General features: G+C 39.5%; 1 protein-coding gene across 10 annotated transcripts in view; it reads left to right on the forward strand.

The window, feature by feature from the left end:
- The window catches only part of nav3 (neuron navigator 3), a 236,108-nt gene that overhangs the window by 119,751 nt on the left and 103,899 nt on the right, over positions 1-12,458 (forward strand). For all 10 annotated transcript variants that reach the window (XM_023952465.1, XM_023952466.1, XM_023952467.1 and 7 more), the window contains exon 6: positions 4,426-4,494. In XM_023952465.1, the coding sequence (XP_023808233.1) occupies positions 4,426-4,494 (69 nt within the window). The remainder of the gene's footprint in view (positions 1-4,425; positions 4,495-12,458) is intronic.

Below are 12,458 nucleotides of genomic sequence, written 5' to 3' on the forward strand. Positions count from 1 at the left end.
TTAATGACAGTATTAACATTTCTGTGAAAACAAGTTTCTGTGGTCGTCTCTTTGTCCTCTGAAAGGAAAAAATGATGCCTGCGTCCAATAACCTGACCCTCTCAGCCTTGCATTTAAATTGGATTTGTATGGATTTTGGGGAGAAATGTGTCGATCTGATTTCTCATCAGCAGATGACCGCTGTTAGTAAAACAAAAAGGACATAGACTTATGTTTTTTACATAATGTGATTTCCAAAGAAATCAGAAAAGGATCTGATTTATAATGAGCATGTAAATGGGTAAATAGTTGGAGATTGTGACTGCTTATTCCTATCTGAGCGAGAACTTTAGTTGATAATACTGGAAAGGGCATCAGAGCATGCTGGTGTGAGTGGAAGAAAGTGATGTTTGAGTTGTTAATTAGTTAAATCAAACTTATTTAGAAAGACGTCATTAAACGTCTCTAAATGCATTCACTTGTGTGTCGCAGAGCCTGTTAACATTACAGTGTGATGGGAGGATCATTAAAAGCATGTGGGTCTGCATATTTACTGTTTTGCTATACTTATTTGGTATATTTATGTGAAAATTCAGTTAGTAATTTTGCCTATCAATGGGCTTCCTCCAACTGGCAAAAATGCACAAAAATAGATAGATACCTAAATTAATGAATCAGTCAACCAACCAATCAATCAATCAATCAATTATTTATTATAAAATAAATTTATTAATAAAAATACATTCGTTTTGGTCACATTTTTTCCCAGTTTCGTTTGAATGTTGTAAAAAAATTATAAAAATACAAATTTCACCATGAGCAACAGTCATGCCCTATATTCCATACTTTTTTTGATTCATTCCTTTTTTAGTGCTTATCATTAATTTGTTTAACATTTTCCTGAGAAACCTCTCCGTGACTCTGAAGTTTTGGTGGATTTTTGTTTGTTTTGACACCACTTCCACTAACATAGAAGGAAGAAAATGCAGAACATACTAACTGAGCAAACAGATTGGTTTGCTTTGTTTTCAATGGTTGTTTCCTGGAGAATCCGGACTTTGCCAGTGAAAGGTATGAGTGAGAGGATTGGCTGTGGATCTGCGTCATTAATTCACCATCATGGACATTTAGTCCGTCTTTGCATTTTTATTCTGCAACGTCAAACCGACACAAACGGACAACAGAGAGCATTTTGTTCCCAGAGTACCCTGCTTCCTCTGTTGCCAGTCAACTTCTGCATGTGTGGATGCAGGGAGGCTCTTTCACATTCACCCCAGCCTGCTCTTCATCCTCCTGGGGGAATAGCTGAGCTCTTTATGGCTGTTCATCTGTTCAGTGGAGACCAAAGAGGTAAAGTCTGGTGAAAAAATGAAGTTTGTAGTGAGAGAAGGTCCAGATGTGTTTGAGTTGATTTGCAGTCAACAGATTGGTTCTGTCTTTTGGGTAATTTAAAGTCTATTCTGTTAAATTTAACTCAGTTTTGTTACTTTTTTAGGCGATGTTACTCTTTAGATTGTGAAAAGCTTAAAGAAGTCCTCTTATTTCTGCAGTAATGCTTCCTGCAGGGACTTTCTAAGTTTTCTATTGCATCTTGCTCTTTGGTTGTCATTTCTAACAGTTCAGTTGACAGTGGATATGGCTGAGATGCGTTTCGAAATGTTTTTGTCTTTTGTCTTTCCTTTTTGTAAAGTTGTTTCATTGATCTGATGTTTGTGCATATAAAAGGCTTCAGTTGTTTCTGCGTCTCATCTCTTCCCTCTTTGCTAGTCTGTCAATTCTTAGACCAGAGTTATTATCCATACATTATTGTTTAGGATGTTATTTGGATCCTTTCATCTCTTCTTACTTTTTGAAGTCATTTCTCTTTGATTCGTTAGAGCGCATTTCCTCACATTTGACCAAAAACAAAGCGGCAAAGAAGAACAACAAAACAACAAGGCAGGACTTCTTAGTGAATGACCAAAAAGCTTCATGCTGGTCAACAATATTTCAAACATGTTTTGTTTGAAATCCTTTTTGTTTTGTTTTTGTATAACAGACATTAAAGAAACCTTCAGGACTTGGGTTGTACAACTCAAAAAGAAAGGCAAAATTTACTTTTATATTGTAACTTTGTTTATTCTTTAAATTAACCATTTTTTTCAGACTTTATGACTATATTTTTTTCACAGTTTAATGCTGTGAATTCATTTCCACTCTTATGTTGTGTTGAGTCCCCCCCCCCCCCCCCCCACACACACACACAAACACAATTTCACTCAGGGGTTAAAATACAGAAATATTGATGAGCTGTTGTTTCTGAAGTTTCCGCTTCTGAAGTTTCCGCTTTGATAAAATGAATGTCTTGTTTAAGCTCTTTGCAAACTTTTTTCACAAATCCTATAATTCCAATTTTGGTCAAACCAATTTTTCAGCACTGACATTTCTTGTTCCATTTTTCACAAAGGCGCTTTTGTTCAGATCATCAAATCATTAGCAAAAATATCTTTGTAAATCTCATTCATGAAAGGTACAAAAGGTTTCGACCGATTACACGTTATCGTTTGTTGTCAACAATATCAGCAGTTTTATTGTTTTGTTATTTATGTTGCTGATCTGCAGAATCAAAAACCTTTTTTAGATACTTGAAACGATCACCTGAATTATATTTTCTTAAAGAATTTATTTGATTTTGCTTCTCCCAGAAAGCCCTAAATTAGATATGTGAAATAATCAAATCCAATAAACACATTTTAATTTAAAAAAGTCTTGAATCTTTTATTTTTTTAATTAGTTTAAATATGAAACCTTTACTAAAAAAAACATGTCAATAAATACAAAAATAAAAATAAACCTAACATTGTTTCAATATGTGTAAATTTAATGTTGAGCTAACATGATCCAACTTAATAAAATCAATTGGACAACTGAAAAATATTCTAAAATACAAATTTATTTGCTTTAGAGTAAAATAAACTAAGCTGAATGTTCAATATTTTTCATTAAATCTTTGAATATTGTACCTTGAAGAATTGCATCAAATACTGTGTTGTATACTTCATGGTCAGACCAAAGATCTTTTTTCTTATTTGTATCCGTGGGTTCTGTTTTTATTTGCAGCCAATTTACTTACTGGTTACAAATGAAGCAGATCAGTCTAGAAGTGTATGACTTAAAGCCGTGTCACACAGCTGCTACGTACATTCTGCAAGCATGAACATTTTGTTCTGTCGTGATACATGTGTGCAATACGTAATTCATAAGTGTCTCCTGCGCTCATCATTTGCTGATGTGAGCAGATTTCCGCTGTTCAAACTTTTTGGTCGGTTGAGAATTACGCAGTTTACACGTATTTTACGCAGTTTATACACAATTATTACGTCATCTTTTGCAATTGTGTGTTTGTGTGATGCATACACAAATTTCTGGTTTTTCAAGACAGTTATGTCTAACGGACTTTTCACGCATGTACCACAGATTTTTAACTTTTATGTCATGTACACTGCACACATATCACGTTAAAATAATGTAATTGATGCACATATCGAATCTTGAATTGCATGTAAACAGCACAATTTTCACTCACCGTTCATGTACGTTTATGTACGTGTTCTTTGCGTGGTTTATTCATACTTCTTCCATGGTTTAAATGTGGTTCCTTTGTGATACATCTATGAACATTTCACGTAAAGATCACATTTTTCCCTTTTTCCATGTATATTCACGTGTAATATGCACAAAATGTACATAGTGACTGTGTGACATGGCCTTTACAGCAATTTTGTTTGGTTTTGGGATCCAGATTTACTGTGAACACACATGAAAGTTTCATATTTAGGCCTCTGATGAAACTTTTTAAGTTTGTTCTCAACTGTTGACCAAAATCTCTTTAGTCTGTCAGAGAAAGCTGTAGGTAAGTATCGTTTTTTGTTTGTTTTAGTTTTGGCCGTAAAACATTTGACACACTAACTTTTTTACAGGATATGGTTAGTGATGTTTGTTCAAAACTACAGATACACAAACTGGTTCCTGTTAGACATGAATAAAGAGGAACAGCCAGGATTACAAGGATGAATAACTGGGACTGGCACTGTGGGCATTTCCTCACCTCTGTCTGTCCTCCTACAGTTTTCTTGGTATCTTAAGTTAGCTTGGTTTAAATATCAGCAGAGGCCACTCGTAGTACTAGGTTTAGGGGCTGTCATCTGGTCTTAGTTTTTAAAGAGGCCACTGTTGAATTCTGAAAGGCTTATTCATTCGCTGGTAGTTCCACGACTGTAAGCCATCAGCAGAAAATTCTGCATCCGTTCAGCTGCATCCGTTTTTGCATTTCACTCCTTTACCTCTGTTTTCCTTTGCTTTTTGCTCCACTTTCACTCACATTATAACATATAAATCGATGTGACCGTCAGTCCCAGATCCCACATGTGTGTTAACGTGTGTTTGTCATCTGTGCTCTGTTTGCAGTCTCACAGCAAGATATGCAAGTTCTCCAGGCCACAGTGGGATAGGATCACCACAGAAGAAGAACACCAGGTACATTCATCTTATATTTCCTGTAAATATTTTCTACTTGATGTTACTTTTTGTATTTCTTCCTAATTTTTTTTTTTTTTTTTTTCATGTTTTAAAGAAATGAACACATTTTCTACTGAAGGTTTGGCCACTGGAATGGCTCCACAGGTCCTGATGGAGATGATGTAGATGTTTTTCAGTGAACCTTCAAGCGGCTCATGAATGTGTGGAAAGTGAGGTTTAAAATCGCCTTTCCAAATGGCCTTTTGTCATGTTCAGTTTGCTGGTGCCACACTCCTATCAGAAAATGAGGAGGAGTATCCACGGTCTGTCTAGTTTGGTTTAGCAATTAGCTATTGGCCATATTTTATGACTGTTTCTATGTTTTTGTACAATTATTGGTGTGAAGCCAGTTGAGACAACTGTGTTGTGATATTGGGCTATTGCTGCTATGGATGCAGTGCTATTGATGCTGTTGTACGGTGCACTGTACAGCGTAACAAGGCTGTGTACCAGTACAGCAGTGGACTGAGGAGTATGTTGCTTGGATGGAAGTAGGCTGAGCGGGTGATGTTGTTTATGTCAGAAGTGAAGGAGAGACTAGTGTCGAGGATGACACCCAAATGCTTTACCTGAGGGGAGGGAGAGATGGTGGAGCCGTTGATGGAAAGAGAGAAATGATTGGTCTAGCCCAGGGTGGATTTGGTGTCCATCAGAAGAAGTTTTATTGCTATTGAGTTTTAAAAAGTTTGACTTCATTGATGCAGTCAACTAGCGCCAATGGAGGCAGTGTAGAGTTGGGTTGGCTGGAGAGATAGAGCTGAATGTCATCAGCATAGCAATGGAAATGGATGTGATGTTTTTGGAAAATATGACCAAGCGGTAGAAGGTAGATGATAAAGAGGAGTGGACCGAGGACAGTACCCTGATGAACACCAGTTGTGATAGGGACAGAATGAGAAGTGAAAGATTTCAGTTGAATAAACTGAGCACGGTCAGACTGAAACCAGGAGAGGACGGTGCCAGAGATGCCAATGGAAGAGAGTCTGTTCAGGAGGATGGAATGAGAAATTATGTCAAAAGCTGAACTAAGATTAAGCAAAGGAGGATGGATAATAAACCATAGTCAGCAGAGAGGAGAAGGTCATTAGTGATTTTTAGAAGAGCGGTTTCAGTACAATGAAAAGTTCATACAGATTATTGGAGGACAGATGAGCATGAAGTTGAGCAGATACTATTTTCTCAAGAATTTTTTAAATGAATGGAAGGTTGGAAATGGGACAGTAATTATTGAGGTCTGTGGGATCTGAACCTAATTTTTAAGTATGCGAGTGACAGCAGCAGTTTCAGAGCAGAAGGAACTATTCCAGAGGAGAGGGAAGCATGAATTATGTTGGTGAGGAGGGGACAACAAGGATAGTGGGCAGTGGGTCAAGCTGGCAGGTGGAAGGTTTGGATTTTGTAACTCGTGTAGAGATTTGACTAAATGTGGGTAGGGTAGATAAAGAAAACGAGGTGCCAGATGTGAGAGATGGAATGGAAGATAGAAATGGTGCAGATTAGGGGGTAAACTGTTGATGGATAAGGCCAAGGTGTTGCAGAAATCAGTTGAATAGTGATGTGACGGAAGGGAGTCAGGAGGTCTGGTGATATTAGAGATAAGAGGGAACAAAATGAACAAGCATTCGACTTTTATGAGAAGTTCCATGAAGTATTTTGTATCCCAAAAGGGATAAATGCAAAACCAGCAAGTTCAAACAACAAAATACGGAATCTGCAGTTGGAAAGCTAGTTGGTTTGAGGAAACCAATAATGTATGTACACCATGCAGATGTATAAATTAACATAAGAAATGTCTGTAAAATTGCCAGTATGTTGAATGATGTGGTATTCTGCACCATAGCGTGGCGCACTTGTGGCATCAGTGGAAATCATCAGTGGGAGCAGGGTGGATTTCTCTGGTTGATGCGGACCAGATGTGGTCTGCACCAGGGACACCAGGATGATCCGCCACATCAGCAGTTACATGGACGTCCTGTCAGGATTTTAATCCACCAAACAAATTGTCCAGTTTAGAAGAAGTGACACACTAGATTGTGTTCTCTAGACAAAGGCAGCAGTAAAATCCAGTCTCTGCCCAAAAGCATAAAAACCAGCAAACCAGCACCTCCTAAATATCATATTATATGCTCTGCAGAACAAAAGCTTCACTTTCACATCAGGATTTCTGTCACAGCATCCTCTGTACCATATCAAATTCTTGGCCAACTTTTTATGCCACATGAGAGTTGGTGTGTAAAGCCCAGCACAGATTTTATTTTACGGTTGCACTGGAGATTATCAGACTTTATCAGTTTGTGTAATCCATCCTTGTGCTTTTCAGTGTGCTTTAATGTGAATTGGAGGGTGTGATGATATGGATTGACGTTAAGGTTCAATGTCCCCGAAACTTTAGCAGCGTTTTGGAATCATTTTCTTTGCTGAGCTTAGTAGGCTGGCTGCTTCTCCTGGCAGTTTGCAAAAAACCTTTGTCCCAGACAGAGACACAGGTTTTAGATTTTGGCTAAAAACAGTATAATCATCATTGAAAGACCTCTGGGAATGCTTTGACAGTAGATCAGAAGATGATCGGAGTGGGAATACAAATTACTTAAGTTTATGCAAGAACTATGGGCTGTTTTTGCAACTTTAGAGCCTCTTTCTTACCCCCGCAAGCTGCAGGCAGATGTTGCGAAAACACCAGTGTCCACGAGCTGCCTAACATGCCCCTCTCAGCTCTCTTTTACTGATGCATGATCTGCCCTGCCCTCTTAAGATGAAAGAGTCTTGCTACTGATTTCCCTCTCTGTCTCTCCTACTTCCTATTATATATTTCCACTTTCTTTTGTGTGGGCTTTCAACAAAATGCTCAGATTCTCCTTTTTTCTTTGTTCTTCAATTAAATAATCCTTTCCTCCTGACAAAGCTACCAGCTCTAGAGCAAAGCATGGCAGGACGTCGATCTCTTGAGTATTTGATTGAATTTATCCATCGGGTTGCAAAGACGCTCTAGTTTTGTTTCTTTGATCTGCTTGTCAGTGTTTGCTGGAAAACACAACAGATGTGCATAAAACAACTACGGCAGTAACTCTGGCAGTACTGAATCAGCACATTTGTGCTGCTCCTGTAAACGATACGAGATTCAGACTGTTTTCAGTCATAACTTTGGCTGTGAGGCTTTTAGTTTATTGATGCCTTTTTGTTTATTTTATTTCTGTGCTTTTGGTTCTGAAGTACAATTCACTTTTGCTCAGCTCAGCACAGGATCTGACACAGTCTGCAGGTTTCTGCTCCCTTCAATGCTTAATTGCTGTTCTATTTTTCTAAAGCAAATATTAAAGCAAGCTGCTTTTTCCTCCATGTAAATGCCATTGACTTGCAAATACCAGAGCTGAATATTTATGGAGGGCTGTCTATTACTGCTATTTTCCCTTCAGAGATGCAGCAGATGCAATTTTTACCCCTCATGTCAGGAAGAAGGATGCCTGAGCTTTTTAAATAAGAGGCTGTCCTGCTGAACGAAGGAGTAAATGGGGAACAAGTTTTTTTTTTTAACCATATTCTGATGAATCTTCAAAGACAGGCAATGAATGGCATTTCTTCTGTCAGCACTGCAGTTACCAAATTGATGGAAACAAGAGTTTGGCTTGATGAGAGAAGGATTTGAGCAATGAGGAACATTCACCTCTTAGTTGCGTCCACATGAATGTCCCATTTTATTGTTGCGTCCTAGACTAAAGGACTAGATTGTCTTCTTTCTTTCTGCACCTTTGAGTGAAAAAATGAAAGTGAAAAATTCATGTCGAGGTGATCCAAAGGAAGCTTTGAAATTATTATCGAATGCCTACAGGACACACAGCTTGGCAGCCATTTTGTGGCACAGTGTAAAATTTGGCGACGTTCACATTTTCCCACAATGTAGTGAAAGAAAACTTTTATTCGAGCAACCTTTATGACTGAAGAAAGGTAGTTTGGCCTCTCTGGGTGGGTGGAGTGCTCCTGCCCCAAGTGGAGGAGTTCAAATATCTTGGGGTCTTGTTCACAGGTGGGGGAAGATCGAAACATGAGATCGACAGGCGAATTGAAGCAGCGTCCACCATTATGTCCACCATTTGCCTATCCGTCCTGGGCTGCACGGTGGCGCAGTGGTTAGCGCTCTTGCCTCACAGCAAGAAGGCCCCCGGTTCAAGTCACGGCTGGGGGACATGAAAAACAGAACATCAATGGGTGGAGTTTGCATGTTCTCCCCATGCATGCGTGGGTTCTCTCCGGGATCTCCAGCTTCCTCCCACCGTTCAAAAACATGCTTCATAGGTTGATTGGTAACTCTAAATTGACCATAGGTGTGAGTGTGAGATGGAATGGATGTGTGATTGTGGAAATTCTACCCTGCGACAGACTGGCGACCTGTCCAGGGCATCCCCTGCCTTCGCTCACAAGATAGGCTCCGGCAGCCCCGTGACCCCGAAAGGGAAAAACGGTATGGAAAATGAATGAATGAAATGAATGTACCATCCTGTTCTAGTGAGGAAAACCTCAGCCAGGAAGCAAAGCTCCTGATTTACCAGTCGATCTGACCTAAAGAACGAGCTCCCGAATAAAAACGGCTGAAATGAGCTTCCTCCATAGGGTGGTTGGGCGCTCTCTTAGAGCTAGAGGGGAGAAGCTCGGTCACCGGAGAGAGCTCGGAGTCGAGCTGCTGCTCCTCCACATCCAGAGGAGCCAGTTAAGGTGGCTCAGGCATCTGGTTTGGATGCCTCCTGGACGTCTTCCTGGGGAGGTGTTCCAGGCGTCTCCCACTGGGTGGAGGCTCCGGGGAAGACCCAGGACACGCTGGAGAAACTACGTCTCTCGGCTGCCCTGGGAGTGTCTCGGGACCCAATAGAGGAGTTGGAGGAAGTGATCAGGAAGAGGGAAGTCTGGGCAACTTTGCTTAGACTTTGCCACCGTGACCCAGTGCTGGATTGAAGATGGATGAATAGATCATCACAAAATTTCACACACACACTGCCAGCTTAAGTCAACAACCATCACTTAAGTTTTGTTGACCTTTGACCTTGGAAAGAGGCTGCAATCTTGAATTTAAAAAAATCTCCTTTAGGCACAGCTACAAATTTAAACTTCTTAAAAACATGTTCCTTGAGCATCTTTTGGGAAGCTATTTTGGGAGAAATGTGGTTTAGGAAGGATAGATTTTTAACACCGTTAGCGTGGCAAGCTTTAAAAGTGGCGTTCACCTGTTACTCACATATACTCAAGTTGAACAAAATGACACAGCATATAAACATATTAGGAATGTGGACGTGGCCAACAGAAAACCTCTGTTGCCAATGAAATCCAAAAATATACTTTTGCAGATTCTTCTAAAAATGACAGACCTTTTCATCACCCCCAGGCTACCAAAACATAAAATGGTTGCTATGGAGCTAAACCCAAAAGAAAGGCAACCATGTTGAAAAAAGTTTGTATTTTTATTGTATGAATTTGTTACGTACAGCTCTGACACGCATGGCAGGGGCAGAAGGGGAAAGTGAGCTGCTGCTCAGCCAGAAAGGGCAGGTCAAAGAGGGGCAGTGAGGGCGGTTAGCACTTTCCTTTTTTCTTTAATTATTTATAAAAGATGATTCATATTTGTATCCATGTCATACTATTTCTGACACTTCAAAATGAATATATGTGTTCACTGTCCAGCATGAATCCCTGTCCTGTTATGATGAGCGTGGCTGGACCCAGAAGTAGGACAGAAACAGAAGGTGGCTGAATAAGTGATATTTATTGAGTCCAGTGGTGGTGGAGGCTTCAGGCTTGGATGTTTTGTGGCTGTGACAGGATGTCGGAATTGAACCTTGCTTGGAGTCCAGAAGAGTGACAAACGGTGATCAAAGGACTGGAGGCATAGCTGATGGCAATTCCTGGAGAGGCAGACATAGAAAGGATGAGCTTGCAGCATGAGGCACTTGGCATAGAACTAAACGTTGACATAGAGCGTAACATGGGTCTGAACTCTACCGCATGAAGCAGACGGACTGACGTCGGCTGATGGGTGAGGAGTCCATAAGAAGGCTGCAGGCTGATGAGGTGATGGGTGGCAGGTGTGATGAGGATTCCCTGGTAGGTGTGGGGGAAGACCAGGATCCTAACATGTCCTGCCCCAACCTTCTTTATGTTGAAGCCTTTTGACCCCCACAGCTGTTTTCTTTGTCAAGCACATTATCCCTTTTTGCTCTTTGTGACATTTTTTCTAATCGGAGACACGTTTTGTTCATTTTCACAGAGTGACTGGTTTGATCCTGCCCTTGCCCCGCCACCTATCTATCACATTCACACATCCCAAAACCCTCATAGCAAAGGCCATATATAGAATTCTTGGCTCTTGGCAGAAGTTGCTCTCTGCTGTTTACTTGGTTTTCACCTTGTATGTATGCATTATTGCCTTAAACCCCTATATTTCGAAGTTTCCGCTTCATCACATGATTTCATATTTAAGTTCTGGTTGTGTTGAGCTTTGTAGGTTGTTGTAAACCAGCTTTATGTGTTTATTTTGTGAAGTTTTCTGTTTAATTCTGCGTTCATGTTGACTTTTTGTGATTTCCTTATACCAGGTCATACCTGCACTCTGAAGGTCATACCTGCACTTTGTTCAGTCACTGACCTCCTCTCGTTGATACTCCTCCAGGTTTCTTTGAGCCTGAATCTTGTCATTACATCATCTCCTCCTGTTTCCTGTATTTGTTTGTCTTTTATTTCTAGTTTTAATGAACTGCTTTGGTTATTTCTCTGCCGGCATCTCTGCATCAGCTTTAATGATTTTAGTAAGAGAGACGGTCTGCACAGAAATTCTACAACTTGAGTCATTTTGAACATTTACTTTAAACATTTACTGTGAAAAACACAGCTTTCAAAGTTTTAAAATTGACCCTGTAAGCAGAACATGAAGGAAGTATTTAATACCCAGAAAAGAAAAAGAATCCTCACATCTCTTCTTCAGCCTTGTGTTGATCAAAATTATTAATTCATGTTTGTTTTGATGCTTTTCTCATCATTTTTTTTGTCTCAGACCTGTTGTGAGTGTTATGCAGTATCAGATTTAACAGTGGATTCACTTTCATTCCTGACAACCAAACGAAATCTAATATTTAAACGAATATGTGGTTTTAAAATTTCATGTGAAGTTTAAAAAGTACTGTATTAATATTATAGATGTCTCCCCTAACGTTTACCAGAGGATTCAACACATCACCATAATAAATCCAAACACTCTCCTTTGGATGTAAATATACATAATACATGAACAGATACTTTCAATAATCCAATCCAGATAATGACTCCATAGATTCAAAGCTAAAGCTTGTGTGAGCTTTCAACATGATACTTTCTTTTCCACACGCTTGATTTCCACTCTCATACGTCTTATGTCATAGCTCACTTTTATCCTGCTTCCTAAATCCACCTGGGAATGCACACTTCCCGTAGTGCTGCGCTCTTTTAGTGCTCTAAAGACCATCACCAGTCAAGTGTTAAAGATAACATTTGATTTGTTTTTTATCGTTTTAAAAAAGTAAAGCTTTGGATTTTCTATTTCCAGTTGTTCCAACTGTGGTTGACTGTAAACTTCCACGAATTCTGTAGAAGAAAACAAAGAGTTTTGTCCTCAAATCTCAGTATAACTTTCTAGTCTAAGGTGTGTTTGTTGTCATTAAAGAGCCACTCTGAGGAAAATTGTCTTTTTGGTGTTTTTAACTTGTTCTGGTAGCATTTTTCTGATGATGGAGGACGTTTTTTTTTTAAATTAAGATTAAATTTGCATTTTTTAGTATTTCTTTATTCAGATAGTGGTGAATCAGGAGCAGATGAAAAATAGCGTTGTTTTAAAGATTGTAGTTGTTACGTAGAAGCCACGAGCTCCCTAATTTGAGTTCTGTGTGTGAGCAAAAAAATTGAAGCAC

This window comes from Oryzias latipes, chromosome 23 (assembly GCF_002234675.1).
Source record: "Oryzias latipes chromosome 23, ASM223467v1".
Classification (NCBI taxonomy): Eukaryota; Metazoa; Chordata; class Actinopteri; order Beloniformes; family Adrianichthyidae; genus Oryzias; species Oryzias latipes.